Source organism: Aquila chrysaetos, chromosome 3, assembly GCF_900496995.4.
Source record: "Aquila chrysaetos chrysaetos chromosome 3, bAquChr1.4, whole genome shotgun sequence".
NCBI lineage: Eukaryota > Metazoa > Chordata > Aves > Accipitriformes > Accipitridae > Aquila > Aquila chrysaetos.
Window position 1 is genome coordinate 56,447,706 of NC_044006.1, and position 23,690 is coordinate 56,471,395.

Below are 23,690 nucleotides of genomic sequence, written 5' to 3' on the forward strand. Positions count from 1 at the left end.
AAATGAAAATACAGAGATCTAAATTTGCACTGACAATCAAGAATTCAGCTCCTTTCAAAAGTCCTTCTGGAATTCTACAGTGTGATCCTGTAATTCAGAGAATGTTGAACAACACGCTAACAGTTCTTATAACTGGAAAGGTATTATTTAATATAAAGCTTAAATAACATCTAAGCCATCCAGTCTATGAAAAACATCATTAGTTAATTTATGCCCTATTTTCCAGAAGACTCACTTTTAGTACAACTTATCAACTCTCCTTCTGTTCTTGATGATGACTACAGGTCATAACAGAACTTTCAGAACAGAAAGCACAGTAGCCAACTACTCCAATTCTTAAAGCTATTTGTCAACCTACTGAAAATAAGAAAATAATTTGTCTGAAGAAATGAACAATTAAAAATCCAAGTCAAACCAAGGATGAAAAGGTAAGTCTGAAGATATATTAATTGTAAAAATAATACAGTCCATGCTATTTTATGCACAGTTGTTTATTCTTGTTCCATGTTTTAAAACTTGGACTCAGAAAAATCACAGGAAGTTTTGTTTTTTTACTCTCTTTTTTTCCAGTAAAAGCACCATAGTTACACAGCTTGATTCAATCGTCCTTTTCTACAATCACTTCTCCATGAAGCACCCTTCTTCTCTGCCGCAGCATGTGGAAGTAGAGTTGTGGAAATACTTGATCAAAGCATAAAAGAAAGCAAATTAGATGAAAAAATTAAACTGATCACATAACAGAAAAATACAATTTTGCAGAATGATGAACTGAGGAAAAATTATGGCACATAGCGCTGCAGTTGGTTAAGGTAAATAACAGCAAGTCATGAACATTGCAGTGAATTGCAAAATAATTACCCAAAAGTCAGACAAGGCCCCCTGAATGTATACCCCCCTGTTCAAGAAACTTCCCTCCAACACCTTCTTTGTATAAACAGGAATTAATCACTTTCTGGCAGTGCCTGAAGTCTTCAAATCTGTGCTAAGGTCAGTATGTTTGAATTAAGACTTTGAGGAGGATACGAATTTACCCTACTTGTTCAAGTCTGAAGTGAGGAACTCCCTCTCTCCTGGCACTCTGTAATCTATTATATGACTGTCCTGCTGATACATTTGATCCTTATATTTGATGGATAGAAAATCAGATTTATTCCTGAAGCATTAAGTTATATAAACAATAGTAAAACTGTTAGTAAGTTATGACAGCTTAGGACATTTTTTACTCACATTGATCTCTCTCGTTGGCCTTCATGATTTCTTGTGACAAAAAATTTCACAGTGAATGTGCATACTGTGGAAATCCATGTTTTAGGTCAACTTCTTAAACGAATACCTTTTATGGATGCAGGTCACAGACCCTTTTAACTTCAATTTTCCTGCTTCTCCATGCCTCTCCCTAATCTCTTGCCTTGTTTTTAGCCTCATTGTCCAGATTATCTAAAATACTCTATTTGCCTAGTTTGGTCTAGCTCCATTCATGGTGCTATATCTGAATAAGGTTGCTTTCTCTTTGTCTACACTGCTCAGGTACCAGTGGAAATAACACTGGAAGTGAAAGACAGGTAGTGTCTCTAATCTTAGCTCCGGTTAGCCAATTGTTCTGTGGCTTCTGGTATCCAGAAGTACAAGGACGATCTGATTAAACCAGGGACTGAAGTACGTTCAGAAGGGTTTGAGGGGTAGATTTCTGTGAAAATGAAATCTCAGCGAATATTGCTTCACATTTTTCCCAAGCATGCTCAAATAGTGATTTTCAGGGGCAACACGTAAATGGATATTAATAGCAATAAAAACAAGGCAAATCTCTGGCACAACTTGCGGGACAATTTTTAAGCCATTGCTTCAAAGCGGCAGAGGCACTAGAAATTCTCGGCGACACAGTTACAGACATTTCTATGTGTAAGCAAAAAGGTTTTTTACTTTGTCCAAGTCTTAGAAATGTTTTTAGCGTTTTCACTTAAAATTTTTAAGACAGCTTATGTTCTGAGGCAGATAACAGGATGGAAAATCTCAGTCTAACCAACTAAAGCACAGCAAAGCTTGGAACAACAGAAAGTAGGCTTTTATAGTAGAAAGTGTTCAGCAAATTTAACTACAGGCAGCGTTTCCAGCATTGCTGATAATTACTACAGATAAATAATACTTACACGGTACATAGGAGAACATGACAATAATAAGGAAGTAATAGTAGTCAAAGGAGACATTATATTTGTTGGGAAGTCTCAGTGAAAACATTCCTGTTTTCTTCACATAGGGTAAAGCAGCATATATGGTTAGCAGTTCACCTGCAACTCCAGCAGGATACAAAATGATAAAAAAGTTGTATCTGCATTAAAAAAAAAAACCCTTGTGAGAAACACCCCATGAATTTAAAATTTCCTCTTGCTATTATTAGTGGCACAGCAATGTATTACAGTAGTTCCTGCACCAAAATCGAGGACCACATCCTGACTTGGCACAGAATACCAGTTTCAGTGACTTTGGATAGTGTTGCTTAGGTTTACAGAGAATGCATTCCTCAGTCCTTTTATTTAAAAACAGTGAAGTATCAGAACGTTTGTATGACTTTCTAATACTAAAGAATAATAAAATCTGCAAATTTGTAGTCTCCAATTATGACTTTTTTTTTAAATTTACTGGTCTTGCTCCTGTTGTCACCAACAGGATTCAGACCAGGACTGGATCCCAAATTCAGATGATCCTACATATCTTTGTAACAGTGCACGCACACTGGGTCAACTCTATGTATTATAATCTCTTTGAAGATAATGAAAACATTGAGAAACATCAGAAGCCTGTTTTACCCACTGCCACATGGGAAATCCAAATAATACTACATTTACCACTAATGGAAATAAAAAAATAAAAGAAAATGAGAGTGCCAGAAACTTATCAGATCCATTTTAAAATGGGAAGAAGATGTTCAAATAAAAGGTGAAGGCATTCAGTTTAAAGAAAATGTTGTTTGAATGCCGTAGGCCACATAGGTGGTGATAAAATGAAAAACGTCATCAATAGGGTTTGTGCTGTCCTTACGCATAGTGCCCCTTGGAGATGCAATTTTTCCTAAGGAACAGCTCTTGAGTTCACGCAGGGAACAGCAATGAGAGCCATTGCACAGAGAGAAAGAGGCAATGTGCACTCCATGACAAAAAGAGATGAGATCCAAAACAGCAGCAACCAAACAAGAAGGGTTTCCTCCTAGGAACAAATGGGCTTAGAGGACTCACAGGTCAGAGAACAGGTTAGGGGAGGTACAAGAAGGAACCAATGCCATGACCTTACACACAGTTTGTCTCTATGCAGTGAAAAAAAGACCCTAAAGTAAAAATTCTGAACTAAAATTTAGAACATACCTATTCCATTAACAACAGACAGACAAATCTTTTACAATTATAAGCTAAAGATGAGAAATTTCCAGCTCCCTTGGGGTACTGAATTTATGCCCAGTTGTGCTGTTTGATTATCCATAAATCTTGATGGGATATTTTTGACTCTATGAAAAGATAATACATTTTCAAATGTTTTGTTTATAGTATATTTCACCATATATCTCTGCTGCGAGAATTTCAGTTTTCCCTATTGTCTATTATAAGGAAACAAAAATTCTGTTATTCAAGATATGCTGACTTGGTGGCAAAAAGTGTATCTGTCAGTGTAGTACTTTCTGAATGCATTTCTCTTTCTGAAGCCTGCATAAAAAATTATTATTGAAACCAGACCTGATTACTTTTAAGTTTGCCATTTAGTGCTTAAACATAACCAAGCCTACCACCTTAGGTATTAGCAAAAATATAATGTATTATAAGAATGGACATAAACATCAGACATATCAAAAAAGTGCATTAGAAGCATCAGAACTGCATTATCTATAAAACAAAAATAAAGGAAAATAAACACACTCTTTTAAATAAGTCGTCTGCAGTGAATGTAGGTTAGATATTTTCCTTCTAACAGTGTAAGTCTGTCTCTTACATTTATTTTTCAAATTATGGCTACAGAGACTATTACTCTTCCAGTTAAGTTATTACTCTTCCAGTTAAGTCTCCTGATAAACATGCAGTCTCTGTAACACATGTGACGTAGTGGCCAACCTTAAGTATGCTTCAAAATCAAAGCAGTTTTGATATGGAACACACTTTTCATGTGCACTAAACTAAGTCAGTATTTAGCTTCACTACATGGATATAACCTTACAAAAGCTCTGATAAAGCAGAACTTCTCATAAAGTAATGATATGCATACAGATTGAGCGACAACAACTCCCACGTTTTCAAAGACCTGAAATCCACAAAGATGAGCACAGGTGCTTAATTTTGGACATTGTATTCAAAAGCATCTTAAGGAGTCACACTGTAAGTTAAAAGATGACTCCAAAGATAAAGGAAAAAAAATTTAAAGTAAATGAAAGCAGAGTTCAAACCGTGAGAGACAGAAAGCAAAGAACAAATCACACCCCAAAATCTCAGCTAAAATATTTTTAACATTTTAAACCAAGTAACAATGATCCCAAGTACAGAAAGCAACCGACTTGCACTCTGCTGACACATAACCAAAGCTCAAACATCTGCTCTCCTGTGTGTTAGCTCAGCATGCGTGAAACTAACATGCACAGAACCATGAGAAACTGAAGTGCAAGACATCTCCACCTGGCCCATTTAATGAAGTATGGCAAATGGTTGAGCAGGTTGAATGTGTAGAAGGAATATCGAGTAATCTCTGTCACAGTCCATACGACCAGAAAAAGAATAACGCTCTCCTCATTCTGGATCTGCAGAAGTATAAAGAACCAAAACTTTCTTCATCTTTAAGCTTCTTTTCTGTGCAAACTGCAATAGACTTCTGTTTAAGATATACGGAACAGACCTAATATCTTGTAAAGAAAGAAAATTTTGGCATAAAAGTGATATGCTGAAACCATTACCGTGTACAGCTCTTTATCATACGTATTTACTAACATAGACATTTTGCAAACTCAGCAATCTTTATCCATTATGCAAATATAAAAATATAAACCCCTGTAATTAAGCTTATTCCTCCTTTTTATTCTCTACCTGCATTTTCACTATGCTGTCTAACTGTCTCCCTCCTTTTATTTGTGGTTGATTTACTTGTTTATTTTCTTACTTCTTAAAACACCAAGGAGAAAACAACGCTACAGAAGATATGTTCCTTTCATAATCAGTTTTTACCCATTCTGTTTTCACTACTCTGTCTCCTAGACTTTCTCTTACTTTTTATCTTGCTTCTTCCTCACCATATAATGCACGTCTTCATGAAACTTTAGACAAAAGGAATTGCTTAGTATAATCTACTAACTGGAACTTGGCTGCAGATCATCAAATTTGGCAGGCTTCAGGGAGCTGTAAGATAGTTAAGGAGCTGGAACACAGATGGATCACCAAATGAAGAGTATTTGGTAGAGCAGGAGCTTTGGGTAAACTCACTCAATCCCATTTAAGATTTAAGTTCCGAGTCATTAAACTGCCTCATCGGTAGGTAGCACATCTCTCTGCTGTTTCAAAACATCGGTTCTTTTTTACTCTAAGTGAACAAATAAACAAAAGTCCCCAAATACAAAGAAGGCACGTGGGGATCTATTACAAACACTACCTTCTGAGAAGAATTACACCCAAGTAATTTTCTTTTCTTTAAAAGGGGAGGAATTTTGTAATACACTTCCATGCCTGAAGGCTGAAAAGCTCCAGGGATGTCTGTGAAATAAAATAAAGTAACACAAGTTTTGTTAAAATTACAAAAAAAGGAAACAATTTTTTAAAATAAAATGCAACACGGTGATAAAGCTTAATACATCTCAAAGATGCTGAAAATCCACAGCTCTGTCAAAAGTCAAGAAGAATTATAAGTGCTCGTCATCTCATAAAATTGCACCCTCAATGTGTCAGTTAAAGAAGGTGCACTTTTAGTGAAAGGATCTCACCAACATCACAGAAGAAAAGGAGATATAAAAATACTGCCAAACTCACAAATAGCAACAACTGAAGCGCAAAGACATCCAAACAAAAAAGCAAAGGTAAAGACAGAATTAGGCTGTTCTTCGCCTCATGCGATAAGAGACAAAAATTGATAACCCAAACTTGGATTCATGTCACAGTGCTAAATCCAAGCAGAAGAGCTTTAAGTAAGTATGCAGAGAATTCCTATCTGTTGCCTTGCAAATCTCCAGTCAAGTAGAGAGATCTGGGTCTGGCTATTATCACTAACATGCCTCTCAGTACCTAAAGTGACCCTGAACATTCATGCCTGCTAAGCAATAACAGTGTGAAATACAATCAGACATACATTCAGATGTATTTTTTCCTGGACACAGCTTGAACTACTGTACTGAAGATAGAGGAGACAAAAGAAATGACCAGATATGCTAAAGATTTAATCCACTGTAGATAATAACAAAATGGCAAAATGCAGTGCTATTTTCCAGCATTCATGTAAATATTCAAAATAAAAAAACTTGTTAATCTTTGAGACATTTTCCCTTAAGGAAAAAATGAAAACACTTAGCTTACAAGAAAAAAAAAAAAGCTATGAAAAGCCTATTCCATGCTAAGAAAAGCGACAGTCAAGGAAAAGATGAAGTGTAGAAAACGATTCCTCTGTAAATTGAAACAAAGGGATTTGACAACTGAGGCAGGTACTATGATACCCCATCAGCAGAAAGGAAGGCATATGCCATCTGCTGGTGAGACAGTTTAATGGCTCAGCTTTTTACGTTTAAAGAAATTCAGGAGCACAGACTCAAAATCCATCACTTAATTCTTACATGCCCTTCACAGAAAGCAGACCTCAGAAACTGAACTGAATGTCCTGTCTACAAGCTGTAAGCAGTCTGCTTGTTTCATTCCGCTAACAAATCACTAGACAACCACCTACAGCCAGGCAAATAAACTATTGTCATTTATACAGGACCTTAAGTGTCACTGTGGCATGCTGGATGACTTGATATTATTTTTAATGAAAAAAATGCTGTATGCATGCCACCAAATGTTAATATTACCATAACATTAAAATCTTGAGAAGGTTCCTAAAATAAATTGCAGAATCACAACCATATTTATCTAGGTAAAATCAATTTAAGACATATTTTAATTTAGATTAATTCAGTAAGTGCTAATTTAAGTTTTTGAAAGGGAACTGGTAACACTGTGGTAGATTTGCCCGTAAATAATAGCAGTAGTCATTGATCTTACTTAGGCAGACCACAGCTGGCACGATGCTGAAGACAGTGCTGATTCACAGCTAAGACCTAGACTCAGTCTCCTGGGTAGAGGCACATAAATTCCATCCCGTAACCCCAACTTCCAAAATCGCACTCAAGTATGTAAGTATTCTCTGTAGGAATGCCATTAATTTTTAAATTGGTCTTCCTTTTGAAATGAGAACTGTATTAATAGCTTCTCCTTAAAAACAATCAAAACACAACTTGCTCACGCACATACCTGTTTTATACTATGTGCAATGAACCACACCATGAAGATTCTTGAACTCACTTGGACCCCAGTCACAAGCACAGATGTGCGAACTATTCCTTAAAAAGAGAAACATGTTATCTCTGTTCCACAATTCATGTTTTAATTAGTTACAGGAGAAACTAAAACAAAGAACTCACCAACTGCACAGTGGACTACCTGTAAATAAAAATAAGTTGGAGGTTACTGATGTATAGTATGGTACTATCTACACTATAAACATGGCCTTTTGATATTAATATAAACCTAGGCTTAATTCTGAAGGAGAAATGGTTTTTTGTCTCCAACAGTATTTAAAAGAAATACACGTCAGAGCCCTGGCAACCAATGCTATGATAGCTCAGTATCTGATCTGTGCCAACACATGAAAGAGATTTATTTTCCTAATTAATTGCATATATTACATGTTTAGATACTTACAAAGCATTTATTTTTGCAACTAGTAAGCTTCCCTTCCATTATATTATTCAAAGAAAAATTTTACAGGACAGTGTGGACAGAGTCATATAAGGGATGCTAAACGCATAGCAAGTTTAAAATGTTCTGTATTCATTATGGATTAACAACTTTATTATAATTTTGCCAATGACAGCTATGAAGCTTCAGATTTATTGTATTTTCTGGTCAGTAATGTTTAGCAAATATAGTGCTTTTCATTATTTTGACAGATTTGAGTAGAATTACTTATTGTGAAAGTTTAATAGCATAAAAGCCTATACACGGCTGGCCACATGATTTTAATAGTTGCTTGAACTGTTGTAGATGTTGTAGGCAGATTGAGAAAAAAAGTTAAAATATATATAGGCATTCTTTGTTGTGCCTGGGAAAGAACTTAGTGCTGAATACACTGAACAGTTTCATGCCATAGATGTACCATAAACTGAGACCACTAGGGCATAGTTGGCAAAAGTCATATTATTTAAAGAATACTTTGCACAACTTGCACAGATCCTGTTGTAACAGATTATATGGGGCATATGAATGCAGTCTGGAAATAAGCAGAAAGAGGAAAGGGGCAGAAGGATAATGAGTCCAGTATAAGGAATAAGAGGGAAGCTCTCATCTTTGGAGATGGAGACGAGGTATCTACTATGCTAGAGGGTTGATCTGCCGGCTGGAATGCGTTCAGAGAATTTGCCTTTTGAGTTAAAGACTCTCAACTCAAAGCAGCTCCCAGGCAGTATTTGATTTAAAGAAATATTAGAATTAAGTTTGAAAAAATGTGCCCATTTTTTTTCAACTAATGACCTTGCCCCCTCAAAAAACCTTCATTAAATAATAAAGTTAAAAGGACTTTACTAATATAATATTTTGGTATTAAATTCAGGTTAATAATGTGTTTTGCCTATGATATGCAGTGTCCAGTAAAGCAAACTAATGTTTAAAATTTACCTCAAGCAAAGCAAATGTCTGGAAAAATTTAAGCGTCTTTTGAACGCTTCTGAATAAGCCTCTATGTGTTCCTTTCTGTATATAAAACCGCACCATGGCAATACCTAATACCAGCCACCTACAAAAGAAAGAGAATGGATACATTTCAAATTAGAATTCTAAAAATATCCATCCACCGTAAATAATTTAGTAGAATATTTTCTTCACAGAATATCTTTGCTTCTTCACATGTCAGTGTTCTTAGGAGATTATTAAAAATATCTTTAGACATAAATATTATATAATGTTATGTAAACATTTCACTCTTTTATCTCTTTACTTGGAAAAGGATAATGACTTGTTTATCTTCTGAGCATTGACTTGAATTGAGGGGACCCCCCACAACCACAGGTCCATCAGACTTTTCACTAGCAGTGACTACATATTTTTACTATTAAATCCTCATGCATCTTTATTGTGAATTACTGTTATTTGAAAACACATGATGAACTTGGCACTGAAGCCACCATTTCGGGTTGCAGGTTTATATAAGTAAAGGACTGGAACCTACGCACATCGTTTTTATATTTGTCATGGCCCCTCAACTCATAATTTTCAGAACTGACTAGTGATCTGAACACTTCTGTTTGTAATTTTCCAACTGAAGTTACCATTACGATTCAGTTTTCAAAAGTGTTGAGAAGTGATCTTTGAAAATCAGATTCCAAAGTGCTGACAGATGGGTGCTCTATGCTCCTGGCTTCCAGAGGCAGGTATATTTAACTAGCACATTTGATGTTGTTGGCTAATTTTTTCATATTTTTTTAAGGAAACTGAACAATGATACCAACTGATAACCCTTCCAATGTAAAAGAAAGTAACAGTATCTTTTAATCAAACTGGGATTTTATATAAAACTTAAATTGAGATCTCAAATGGAAATTGAGACTAAAAAAAATAAACTTCTAAACTGTGCATTGATCCCCACCACCCAGCCCAGACCCCGTACAATAACCCAAGGCATGCGCAATTCCTTCCACATAATTAATCCATGTTTATATAAGTAAGATTTTCAAAATAGTGTACTATATGTTCCATCCTTAATGCAGAGCTATACCACATTCTTACAAATATCATGCTATCGAGATGCCTTGAAACTTCAGGTTTCAGTCCACAAAGACTAAGAAAGTACAAAAATTCTTTAATATAGGCTTATTTGAGACTTAAAAATAAAAATACAAAAATTACAGTAACTTTAGCTTAATTTCTTGTCTGATGATATTGGGAACAATTACTCAGGCCTTTCATTTTACATAAAGCCATAGCAAGCATGCTGTACAGCGACATGAGCTCTGGCTAAGGAAGGGCCCAAGTGACAAAGCAGAGGAGTCTGAGAAATACTCAGAGAGCATATAAACATTTGGAGAAATATTTATATAAATTTGGATAAATATTTAACACATCTCCTCTTCTTACACTCTTCCCTAAGCATAAGGTATTGGCTAACATTGGAAACAGGGTACCAGGAAATACTGATCTTTGGTCAGACCCGTTCTGCTGTAATGGCATGAGAGATGACATGGATCATGACAACTCTCTGTTCGCCTCGGATGGCATGTACTTCAGTATCAGTCCCTTAACAACTCTTACACAGGGTGGCTACTGCTACGCAGTCACTTGGCATAGCCCGTTCCAGGACTTCATGACAGCATTTCAAACTCACATAGTCAGGCTTCCCCACATGGGAGGAATTATTCCCCTCCTTGATCGCTTCTACCTTAAGCCCATGAATCCGATCTGCCAGAGCTCCAAAATTTGCCCCCACGAGTGTTACTTAGATTTTATGGATTTTAAGTCTGAGTGCATTAATTTCAGGTTGTCTCCCACCACTGTGGAAACGAGGAATTACTGGAATATCACTGGTAGTCCTTCACAGCAAAGCTGTCCTGTTTTATAGTTTGACAAGAGGAAGGTGACAGTGAGATTACATCCAGCTGGCAGCATGAATGGTGACAGCAACAGGTCTGTCCTAGCCCTAGCCTGAGAAGTCATGATACATCTAATCTAACAAGGCATTTTCTGCACCTCATTCTGTAACAAAAGGGTTGCAGAGGGAAGTGATCTTGGACTACACTCAGAAGCAAAGACCGCAAATATGTTTTTCTTAAATAAATTTTTATTTGGACATGAATTTCTGTAGATCGATTTATTTAGTTGTCAGGGGCTTTGATTTTGGATCTCAGGAAAGCCCTTTTACTGAATATTGCAAATCACCAGGAAATTGAAAACACTTTCCGTAATAAAGGTAGCATTTCCAGTTGGAACCTTCAGTAAGATTGGGTACTGACCTGCCATTTTAGTCCCTTAAACCTTTGTTAGAAAGAAAGATAAGCTGCAATTTTTTATTAGAATGGTTGTTAACATGCAATTATGTATTAGTTTGTTAAAACTCCAGAAACACTTTGCTATATTGCACTGTCTGGACAAATACACTGTTCTTGTTACTTATTTGTCCTGGGTAGTGCCCCTGTTAAGTATTGTTCTATTTCAAATATTTATTTTTTTCTTAAATTGTATCCATAGAAGATTATAAGAATTTGTTCCTATCTCTTATTTCTCTGTTTCCACACAAAATATGCAATTTTGCACATCTTAATCCCTTTTGGTATTAATGGAAGATGGGAGAGAAGGAAGTTGGAGATACTGAATCAGCACCTAAGGTCAAAACTAACATGGTTCGATAATCTTCTACGGACGTATAAAAGTTAGTGGCAAGAGTCAGCGTTCATTAGCAAATTCACACATGGAGCACAAGGCTGGGAATTCTATGAGGTAACATTAACCCGCCAGCTAGAAAAAAATTACAACGAGTAAGAGCACTTTTCAAAAGGTGCTGCTGCAATATATGAACAGACTTGAATACATGTTCAAGATCCACAGATGCTAGTGAGAAGAAAGCCGTTAGGATCATATTCCTGGCTTTCCGCATCAGTGCTTGAACTCTTGCTTCAGCTACAGCGTATCAGTTTTGCTCTACGGGATTCAAATGGCAGAGTTCACCCACTAGTAACCAAGGTAAAATTCTTCTCATAATGAATGTCAGCCTAGAAGTTATAAAATTGTTCGTTCTCAGGGTTTTTTTTAAGCATGTGGAAATTAATAGATCCCCCCCCCCCAAGAGTTAGTGAACAGGACGAGTTTTCGAGAAGTGAAAATATGTGCTTCAAGCACTAACAACATAAGCCGGAGTGCTCTTATGATCTGTTATTCAAAATAAATACGCACTTTCCTCAAAGCAAAGCATCGCAGTACGGAGCACTAGCTCCATCGAGCCCCTTGGGTTACTACAGCTCTCTCCCCCTCCACCCACCCCCTGCTCATCACTAAATGCCCGCTGGCTTCGGAAATTTCTACCTCGCAGGGAGCCGGGGCGAGCTCTGCTCGCTTAGATCAGGGCTCACGGACCTGAACGAGCTACCCCACACGGTAACGCGGGGCGTGAGCTCTCAGGGACAGCCGCAGGCGGGAACCGCCGCCCGGGAGAGCCCGGCCGAACCCCCTCGGCGCCCGAGGCCGCCGCCCCGGCACGGCCGGCGGCACCGAGGGGCGCTTTCGCCTCCCCGCGGCCGGCCGGCAGCCCCCTCACGGCGAGGCGCGGGGGCCGGCCTGGAGGCGGACGGCGGCGGAGGGGCGGCGGCGGCGGCTGTGCCGAGGGACGCGGCCCGCGCTGCACCCCCGCCCGGCATTCCTCTCCCGGCTATACTTAACCTCTGCGGCGGGCTCGGGGTGACGCGCTGGCGGCTGGCAGCGCTGCACCGTATTAGGCAATGCCCGGCAGGCAAGGGCTATCCCCGCTCCCGGCGGCTCCCCGGCGCCCCCGGCTCTCACACCCGGCTGCCCCGCGGCTACGCCAGCCTGCCGGGTCCCCGGGACCCCGCCTCACCTCGGCCGCGCTGCCCCCGGGTCCCGCCGCTCCGCCCTGCCGCCCCGCTGAGGCGCCGCGCTGCCGGCCCACGGCACGCCCGCGCCCGCTTACCCCGCGGTCATGGCGACGTTGTAGAAGATGAGCCAGGCCGTGGCCAGGGCGCCCAGCCTCCTCTTCTTGCCATTCTCCTTCTCCTCCACCGCGCCGTTGCCGCCCCCGTCCTCCTCGCTGGACGCCATGGTTCCCCCCGGCCAGGGAGCGAGAGGCGCACACCCGCGGGGAGGAGGGGCTCCCTCCGCGGCGGGGCTGAGGCCGCGCTGACAGCCGGACCTCGCGCTGTCTCTCACCCCATCTGTCTTCCTCGAGGGCCGCTGCCCGCCGCCAGCTGCTCACATGGCGCTGCGCGCTCCTCCCACCTCACAGGGGCTCCCCGGGGCACGCCAGACCCTCGGGGGCCGGGCAGGGCCGCGGCCCCCGGGCGGGGCGGGCGAAGCCTGGCAGCGGCCTTCACGGGGGTCCCCGGGCGGGCAGGGCCCCAGCCCTCACACGGGGCCCCCGGGCGTCACGCCGCTGTCCCCTCCCGCGCGAGGAAGCCGCTGGTGGGTCGGCACCATGGTGACCGTCAGGCGAAAGCCCGAGCGTAGCCCAGCCCAACGGAAGTGACAGAAAACACCACAGTTCTAGAAAACATAGAAATCTGCGTCCAGGGTTGAACAGCTGGGAGTCTGGTCAGAGACCGAGGGGTGGGAACTTGCCCAGACCCCTGCCTCAGAAGCTCAACAGCCACCTGCTGGGGTGACCTCCAGAGAGAACACCTGCCAGCCTGGTAGGCCTCAATGAACACCACCCTCAATACACAGGGAAGACTAAGGCCCACACCTGAGAAGGGGGGAAATTTCTTCCTAGGGCCTAAGGAGAACCCGAAGGACGAAGGACGACGTTTGAGTATGCGTGTTGTCGTGTAAGTCTGCCCCCTGCGCACACGCGGGGGGAAGCAAAGCCAGAGCAGGGAGTGTTGCTGGGACTAGCTCTGGAAGGGGAGGCAGCCTCAGCCTGCGCTACACTGGTGTGACGTGGCACTTCAAAGGTGCAGGCTGCACCCGCCATCCTGACACCTGGCTCAATCTGTGCTAGCCTGCGGATGCTGTTCACTACTTTGGGCGGTGTCCATGTAGCCTCGGGCTCCTCATTTCCACAGCTAAACATGGTGACCATGGCCATTCGGCCCAAACACCTCAAACACAGGCACATACAGACAGAAGAATTCCAAAAGTGGGTCAGGATGTGTCTTTGAAATGCTACTTTTTCAGTCCAAGAAGATTTTAAGAGTCCAAGTCTACCTCCTTTAGGATGGGGTAGGTCATCTCCATGTTGAAAACACATAGATGGTCTCAGTTCACAGGCCTTCAGGTAAAAGGTAAGTAGATGTGCCACGCAAGAACTCGGTCTCTCTCCCTCTCCTCACCAAAGCACACAAGCAGGTGTTCAGCTTTCAGCCTCAAAATACACACCCACTGGCAACAGCAAATGTATAACATACACATGCAAAATGAGTAGTTGGCAAAACGGCACCATGTGTATGCTCGTAAGATTATAGTAACTAACGATATTATATATACACAGATGCTTTTTATGACTACTTGAACATGAATATAACCCACTTTGGGAATCCTACAGTTAAAAAATCTAGACAAAAGAATTTACACACAGGATAGAATGACCTAATTCAGAAGTTTTTGCCAACCTTGGGCTTCAGAGGAAAGTGCAAGAAACTATGCACTGGACAAATATGGGATAATCTGAACCTAAATTTCATCTCAGTGTAACAGTTATAAGGTGGTTTAAACTCTGTAGCTTTCCAAAATATTTTCTGTATTTACTATTTTAATTCTGGGTATTCCTGCTATCTTTCTTACACCTTTTTTTCTGCTCAAATTTCACTTCTCTCTTCAAACCTTTCTAGCTTCTTGGCTTTGTCAATGCGGTGTTGAAATGGGTACCACAAATTAAGCACATACTACATGTAAAGTGTTTTTTTGTCTCATTTGAATTTGCCAACTTATGACTTCATTAACTGATGAAGACTTTCTAATTTTAAATTATGATACATGGAGGAAGGCATGACCTGATCCCAATTCATAATATTGGTGGTGATTTTTTAATCTACCTGTCCTTTGCCATTTCTCTCTTGAGATTTTTCCAGAGCAGACTTAATGGAACAAATCCTGTTTGCTTTCTGAAGTCAACATTTTCCATTTTTAAATCCCTCCTTGGATATTTTCCATGCTTTTGCACAGAATCTTTTGAAATTTGATAAACAATCTTTGATATATTCTCATTAGAATTCTATATTACTTTCCTTCCCACTATTTATTTGCTCAAACTTACTGATTTTGGATGCACAAATTAGCTGTAATGATGACCAGGTTTGTCTTCAGTTGATTTAGTCAATTAAGAACTTACTAGTGAGGGCAAGTAGCTGTTGTGGTTTAACCCCAGCCAGCAACTAAGCACCACGCAGCTGCTCACTTACTTCCCCCCACCCAGTGGGATGGGGGAGAGAATCAGAAGAAAAAGGGTAAAACTTGTGGGGTGAGATAAGAACCGTTTAATGGAACAGAAAGGAATAAAATAATAATGATAATAATAACAATAATAAAATTACAATAATAAAAATAAAAGGAGTGGAATATACAAAACAAGTGATGCACAATGCAATTGCTCACCACTCATCAACTGATGCCCAGTCAGTTCCTGAGCAGCAATCCCCCCCCACCCCTACTCCCCCCAGTTTATATACTGGGCATGATGTCACATGGTATGGAATATCCCTTTGGCCAGTTTGGGTCAGCTGCCCTGGCTGTGTCCCCTCCCAACTTCTTGTGCCCCTCCAGCCTTCTTGCTGGCTGGGCATGAGAAGCTGAAAAATCCTTGACTCAGTCTAAACACTACTTAGCAACAACTGAAAACATCGGTGTGTTATCAACATTCTTCTCATTCTGAACCCAAAACATAATACTATACCAGCTACTAAGAAGAAAATTAACTCTATCCCAGCCAAAACCAGGACAGTAGCTCAATGTTTTTGCTCTAATACTGTGGGGTTTATTTATAAGCATACAATTCCTCTGGCTATCACACTACCCATTCACTCAGTTGAAGAGAAATTTCTGAATATCCTCGTAATCCTCTTTGGATTTGAATAAACTAAACATTTTGTGTCATTTGCAAGTTTTGCCATTCCACACTTGTCTGTATTTCCTGACCATTTATGAATGTATTAAGCACAAAACTTATTACAGAACTTTCATAAACACCCCACTGATTTCTTTTTGCCATACTAAAGAAAACTTGCTCTTTCTTTCTGTTTCCCATGTTTTGATCCATGGAGATATTTTGTTCCTTAATCTATAACTACTTCATACCCTTGATAGTTCCTGTGTGACAATTTTTCAGCAGCATTTTCAAAATTTGTTTGTTTTCTTAATTTTTTTAATCTGTTTTTGTAATTACATGTTCCAGGAATTGCAATAAATTAGTTGAAATATAATTTCCTTTTCAAAAGTTTTCTATTGTTATTCTTTTAATCATGATTTCTGTCAATTTACCACGTGTATATTTGTGGTTTACTAGTCGGTATTTTCTGAATCACTATAAGATCCTTTACTTAAATTTGATAAAATGTCAGCTATTTTCAAAGCATTAAGTACAGTATCTGTGCTTAATTAGAAATATTGTACTTTTAGAGTGGCAAAATTATTTCATCTAATATTTCAACTTTGGCTAGCACCTTTTGACCCCCCAAATCCCAAAATTATTCATAAGACAGATTTTGTCTACATACAGAAATGTAGTCAATGGAACTGAATTATACATTATACATTAATTATTAATTAATTATACATTAATTGCATTATCTAAATCAGCTTTTTAAATCAATTATGACTGGCTTATCAATTTAGCTCAACTTTGCTGTTGTTCAAGTACAGTCTGAAATCAACCTTCCTAATAAATTTTAAGATAGTCAGATCAAGGTCTGCTGTATTGTAGGTGAGCGCATCATTATGTTTCATATTCATTCTCAAGCTTCACAGGCGGTTCTCCTTTATTCACTCTAGTTCCAAACCATCAGCAGTGCTATACTGTTACTACAAAAATGAGTGGTTTTCCTGGCCTTCTTCATGACTGATATCATCTATGTGTATTTATTTTCTAGGTTCCTATGGCACAAGTAGATATTCAATACCTTATAAAGCTGAATGGGTTTTATTTCCTATTTCCAGAAATACAAGGTGAGGCTTTTACAAGGATTATTTTTCTCATGCAGTGTTCTATAATGATTTTTTTTTGTTACAAAATTAAGCTATCCAATGTGGGAACACTTCTATGATATGAAAAGTTGTAGTGCTCTGAAAATAATATAATGACTTATCAGCTCCACTATCACAGGGGAAGGTCATCTACTATGAAATGCTGCAAGAATTACTTATTATGAGCCTTGCAGAATCATGAGATCAGCTTTATGCTTCAGAATAGTTAAATGCCAGATGATAACTTAAAATCCTAAGGAAGGAGAATTTGTTAAAAAAATTAACAACTTAAATTCTGCTTGTCCTTCTGCCCTGTCTTCACTTAATGCTCCCAACACACTTTGCAAGAGCAAAGTGTTTAGACAACAGACTTATATAAAGTACTTGCACACTATTCTAGGTTTATGGTAGGTAGTAATCAGTGATGTATTCAAGTATAAATGCAAGTAAACAGAATTTAGCTATGTCTAAATTGAACAACACAGTGTCTATGCACTTTTTGTGCTTTCATCTGGGCGTGTATATCTATTATTCTATTTACTACTCTAGGAATAGGACAGAAGATGCTTTCAAAAGACATGGTGTAGAATGGATTGCGTAAGTCTTGTGGAAGGAACTAGAAGATGTCTATTTGGCACATCTGAAGCAGTTGGAGTTTTGCACTGCTACTGCAAAATAAATGATTCATATTAAGCCTCTGACTGTACAGTTCAGTAGTCAGCGAAGGAAAACAGGTGTCATGAATGCAGGCTGAAGCAGAAGTTTATATTTCTGTTATAAAAATACAAAAATTCTGTTGTGAATATTTAGAAGTCTTTGTGTGAAAACTTGATTCTATATTTCTGAAAAGCACTGGTATATTTATTTTGTGTTCTGAAAAGGACCAGTTTGAGATGACCTTGTGTATTGTTCCATTTAATCCTCTGCAGAAGCAAAACTATAACCCAAACTGCAGTGTTGAAGGACACACACACATCTTAAAGGGAGATGACTACCCTGCTCATCTGAGTTTAGTTTATCCAAACTCAGTGTACTTTTTGCTATAACAGACTAATTGGACTCTGTACAATAATTATTGTCTTTATGGGATATTGTGGACTGTACCACTGTTTAACTATCCTGACATTTTGTTGCATTACTAGGCTTGGATATATTTATGTATAGACCAGTCCCACAGACTGTTAATCTGTGCAGTTGGCACCTTTGCACACTACGCAGACTGGCTGTGTCAGGAAGCCAAATCCACTCTAATGTTCTAATTATATAGATATACATATAAAATGCTCAGTAAAAAATCAGTACCTTTAACTTCAATGGTACTGTTCACATGAGTAAAGTAAAGTACATGTTGAAAATTAACGGCTAGCATAAGTAAGATATTCTTAAATTCCCTTCCCTATACCATGTGATAATATAAATGTAATATTTTTCTTAAATAAAGAAGCTTTGCTACCTTGCCAACAGATATCGGGCAGATTTTTCACAGGGTTTCACAAAACACACTTCAATAATATTAAAAATACCTTCTGACTTTCAGTATATTTCAATGGTAGCTTGCTTGCCTAAGCACTACAATCTCTATAGAGGAGACTGCTTCCATTATTAGTTTCAGAGCACACACAATCTTTGCTTGTTACTTAGTTTTATTTCAAGGACTTGAGTTAAAAAGGGCTCATTATCAAGGGAGTAGTGTTCCAGTCTGACTCCCGTTATGGTCAGTGGAAGTATTTCTATTTTCCTTCTTAGAAGAGTGGTGGAGAACAAAAAGATTAATTTTAACCTCATCACTGGTTGAAAACTGGTCTGAGTTATCAGCAAGAAAAAGTGACCATATTGGGTGTAGTCAGTTTGGCCACACTGAGAACAGGTGTTCATGCCAAAAAAAGCACTAGAACAAGTGGTTCCCTGCGGCAGTGTCAGGAAGCTGGCACAGAGTGATGCTCCTGCCAGCATCCCCAGGGAAGCCCAGGCACCCAGAGGTCCCAGCAGCCAGCAGCCTCCAGATTATCTGCTTCTTAGAAGGTACATCACAATACATCACTAGAAGCTTACTAAAGCAAATAGTATAAACACATTTTTGTGTTTCAGTTTGGTGAACTTGTTATCCAAAATCATTTAACAAAACTGCAGTGTAAACATACGAAATATTACTTCATGTGAATTAGTTTGCAAGTACTGCTTTGAATACAGAAAGACTGAGGAAGATATAACCCTTGTTTCTGGCATCTATATGTGCATATATTAACTAGAATGTGGCACATTACAATTTTTAATGTGGTCAGGGCAAAATGAATTGTTCTATAAAGTTTATTATTTGAATACTTGCCTAGTTCTAATGTTACATAGATTTGAGGGAACTCCGGGTACATGCTTCACATAATCCTACTTGCATACTTCATAATATTAAGGCCAAAAAGACAATTAAATAATTTTAGCCTGACTCCTTGTGTAACAGAGGACACCAGACTTACTGTATTGGTATGTTTCATATATTCTCTTTACATAAGGAAATGGATAAGAATACCATAAGTAAGCCATGCAACTTGGACACTTGCAAAATATTAGGACATGTACAATAAGATTATAGATGGGAAGTAAATCACTGTAGTCCAGTACTTAGAACATTTACATGTGGCCTGTGACTGGGATAAATTTTGTCTTAGTCATATCATTGTATTGTTATGCATTACAGCATCTTTGTATGCCATCCAAAACATCTTGTACTTGCCCTGTCAAAGACAAAAGCTGTGATTAAATGGACTGCTGGCACTTTCTCTATTCTGAACCTTCCTCTTTTCCTTTGATTTTCTTTTCTGCCCAGCTTCCAGTTCTGAAAGCAAAGTACACAGTCAACTATAACGAAAATGTAGTTAAAATAGAGGTCAGTGTGACCAATCCCTTAGACAACTGTTGATCTTCACATCTGTCTCCTTCCTAAAAGTGTACTGGCCTGACTTTTTCCTGAAGTTATGCACCTTATCTTTACAGTGCAGCAGACTAATATGTGCTAAAATAAATGGGCATGCCAAGTATAATACTCCTCCAGTAAACTGGAACTGCAGTGGAGTTCTCCTGCATGGCCATAGTGTTCTTGTCTTCCTCTAAGAAATACACTTGTCTAATGGAGATGTGTGTCAGTTGAGTGATTGTAAAAAATATTAGAACTTCCCTAGCAGATTGTCATTTATAAGTTGCTGTTCCTAAGTACGCTTTCCTACCAGAAGACTATAGGGAAATCAATCATTGTAGATCATCAGAATCCAGAACTAACCTTGGTATGGATAAACCCTCATCATAATTTTAAAAATAAGTAAAAAAGTTATATAAACAAACAACAAAATTAAGCAGTTACTTAAGCAAATTTAGAAGTATGTCACATCTTTAAAATCCAGGAAGTGAGTTGCACTAGCAATTAACTGAGTACATGCCTTTATCTCTTAGCAGTATCTGAACAACAAACAGTACTATATAAAAAATGAAGTGTGCAAAGAAAAAAGTGTCTGTACTAATCATCTGAGATTGTTTACTTTGGACGAAAGCAGCACATATTGTTAAAAACCACCCTACTTAGAACTTGCTATAAGGCTGTCTGGAGGCAAGTCCTAAGTCAGAGAACTGTTGGGTAGATAAGCTCCTCTATAAAATCAATAGAGTCAGACTGTTGCCGAGGCCATCTTCGGAACAAGGTCTGAAATAGAACAGATGAATAATCCCCTGGACATGCCTGTTTTTCTTGACCCAGTCTGGTGAAGTACAGTCCCCAGCTGTGCCTTCCCACCTTTTCACTTGCCTGGGATCTAATTGCAAGGTGAGTCAGATGAGTGACATGATCCAACAGGGAACTTTCTGCAGTGATGTAGTTTTTGCTGAATCAGCTGATTGTGCAGCCACAAATGAATTGGATCAAGTTCCAAATCTAATATGAGAAATGCGGTGGTAGCACATAGTTGTGGGCACAGGGAGTGCAGAGTATCATCAGCTGTAGTTACCCTGAAATTAGATGCGATTTGAGACTGTACCTTTGAACTAGATTCCTTACTTTTAGATAGCTAACTTAGGCAGCACAAGTCCCATTTGAAATGCAGTAGGAAATAAGACAAAAGTTTTTAACTACATCCAACAAAGGAACCTTAACACACCTTTTTTTAATAGCGTACTCATTATACTACTCACATATAAGGTGGAAAAGCTGGTTTCCATAGCCATCTGTGTCTGAAAGGGCGAACCCCACTTCATGGAAGAGTGCTCTAACCACCACCCATTGCTGTGCCATGGAAGAATGCTAGAGACATGGGACGGGGAAAAGAGGGAGATACAATATAATACAGAGTATTCCAAGGACTTGTGTACTTCACACCGTGTTCAACAAATAATTTTTACACAAACAAAACATGAGCCATGACTACAGCACTTTAAGATGCTCCCTGAGTATCTTTGACTCATTCCCGTCAAGACAAGTAGACTACCTTTTTCAAAATGTTGAGTAGGGTGTTGCCTGGGAAGTAAAGTTGGGTTGGAATCCTTTCAGGCTGAAGACAGTCTAAAACCCCAGTTCCCCACATCTCTTGTGTTTGCTCTTACTGCAGGACTACTGCATAAAAGCTCTGCCTGTTTTGAAAGGATTCTACAATTTATTTCAAAACCCATCAGAGGGAAGGGATGAAAAAGGAGGGGATAAAACAGGCTCTGAGAACATCTATCATACGTCTTTTGTGAACATAATGGGGGATGATGAATGGTGAGGAGGTAAAGCATCCTCTGAGAATATCTAGCAGATGTCATTGAATTGAGGCAGAATCCAAAGAAAACATGCAATTCCTTAAAAGTAGACAGTCCTAAGTAGTAGATCAATGCTGACCTGCATCAGCTGCTGAAAACAGTTGTTGTGGATAGGGAAAGAAGCAGAACTCAAGATCCTGGAAAAAATTTTAGTGAAATAAGGAAATACCTAGTGACTGTAAATCCCTGTGGGAAGAGGCTTGGTGTGCGGTTTTCATTTGATGTGTCGGAACTCTGCCTAATGCATGCAATCACATTCATTATTGAGCATGATTAGTGCTATTGTTTGCATCTAGTGTTTCTGCACTGCAAACAGCAGTAGTATCTTTTTTATTTCTTGTTAGCACTCTTGTGATGTGCCTGTGTTGCTCTTTTAGATGTTTGCGACTCTTCCTTCACGTGTGTGCATGTGCCCTTTTTTGCTTAATTTGCGATCCAACCAGTTTGGAGTAATTAAACACTACTAGAAGTCCTTAAGGATAATGACTTGAGTTTTATGTGACAGTAAGAACAGGCAGAACGTGTCATATCCTATGAGTCAAATCGTTATCATGGGATACATCCCACCGAAGCCAGCAAGATACTCGTACAAAGTGAAGTGAAGCAGCACGATACGACTGTGCAAAGATCATGGCACATTCAGGCTCCTGTGAACAACTGATAGCTACTGATCTCAACAGGATCTAAGCGTGGAGAAGTGGTCAGCCTCCCATGCCATGCTGTGAAAGACGCCATCATAAGCACCATCCTGCACCTTCGCTGTCAGGCCATCTACTTCAGAAGCATGACGACATTAACAGTAAAAAGGCTCAGTTGGCCGGATATATAGGGAAGCTCTGAAAATTTTCTATAGGGAGTGAGCGTGTCTGGGCATGAAAGCGACTCACCTCCTAACTCGGGAGGCACGAAAGAGCTCAGCAGAACTAAATAAAATAAACTCCCGCTTTGAGCCACCCTACCGGCCCTAAGCTGCCTGGCCGGGGGCGGCGGGGCAGGCAGGGGCTGGCCCGCAGAGCAGCAGGGGCAGCGCCAGTCCCTCCGGCAGCCGGGCGGCAAGCGAGGCCAGGGCAGGGCAGGGCAGGCGGGGCGCCCGCCCACCCACCTGCCGAGCCCGGCCGGGGCCGGGCACAGCTCGGGCCGCGGGCGCCTGCGGAAAGGGCCTGCGGGGCCTTCCCGCCCGCCGGGCCCCGGGCCCCGCGCCGCCGCCGCGGGCCGGGCCGGGCCGGGCCGGGTCGGATGCTGGAGCCGGGACAGGGTGGCGGGGCCTCCGGCCGTCAGGCGGCGGTGGGGCCGGCCCCCGTTTCCCAGCATGCTGCGCGCGGGGGGCTGGCTCCCCGGCCCTGGGAGGAGGCGGCGGCGGAGGTACCCCGGGCGGGAGGAGGAGGAGCAGCAGGAGCCGCCGCCGCCGCCGAAGGCTTCTCGCTCCGCCGCCGGGCTGCCGGGAGGGCAGGGGTGGCCGCGCCGCGCCCCCGCGCCCCGCGATGCCGCTCTTCGCCACCAACCCCTTCGACCAGGATGTGGGTGAGTGGCTCCCGCGGCGCCTCGGCCCGGCCCGGCCCGGCCCTCCGCCCCGGCCTCCCCCTGAGGTAACCCCGCGGCCGGCCCTCCCTCTGACCCCGCTCCCCCCCCCCCCCCCAGCCCCCCCCCCAGCCCTCTGCTGCTGCGCTCGCTGGCGCCCGCCCGGCCTCGCGTGTGGCAGGGAGCCGGGGGCAGCAGCGGCGGCGGCCCGGGTGGGCCGGCGGTCACGGCGCGGCGGGGAGCGGCCTGGCCGGGGGCGCCCCTTGGCAGCGGTGGCTGCGGCCTGTTCGGTGACAGCGC

The 23,690-nt window shown here is 41.0% G+C and overlaps 2 protein-coding genes across 4 annotated transcripts in view; one reads left to right on the plus strand and one right to left on the minus strand.

Moving 5' to 3' along the window:
* Nucleotides 1–473: 473 nt before the first annotated feature.
* Nucleotides 474–13,384, minus strand: HACD1 (3-hydroxyacyl-CoA dehydratase 1). 2 transcript variants are annotated; one of them, XM_030009908.2, is made up of 7 exons: nucleotides 12,895–13,384; nucleotides 8,880–8,997; nucleotides 7,628–7,646; nucleotides 7,458–7,540; nucleotides 4,650–4,771; nucleotides 2,148–2,326; nucleotides 474–681 (listed from the first exon to the last, which is right to left on the minus strand). In XM_030009908.2, exons 1-7 carry the CDS (start codon nucleotides 13,020–13,022, stop codon nucleotides 599–601), a joined length of 732 nt encoding a protein of 243 aa, XP_029865768.1. In that variant the 5' UTR covers nucleotides 13,023–13,384; the 3' UTR covers nucleotides 474–598. The 2 variants fall into 2 exon arrangements, with proteins under 2 accessions (XP_029865768.1, XP_029865767.1); XM_030009907.2 differs by having other exon boundaries at nucleotides 7,458–7,546; nucleotides 12,895–13,380.
* Nucleotides 13,385–23,224: 9,840 nt separating this feature from the next.
* The window catches only part of STAM (signal transducing adaptor molecule), a 38,859-nt gene continuing 38,393 nt past the window's right edge, over nucleotides 23,225–23,690 (plus strand). The window contains exon 1 of one of the 2 annotated variants that reach the window (XM_030009615.2): nucleotides 23,225–23,393. In XM_030009615.2, the coding sequence (XP_029865475.1) occupies nucleotides 23,354–23,393 (40 nt within the window). In that variant the 5' untranslated portion in view covers nucleotides 23,225–23,353. Of the gene's footprint in view, nucleotides 23,459–23,690 lie in introns of both variants that reach the window. The other variant, XM_030009616.1, reaches the window with a different exon arrangement.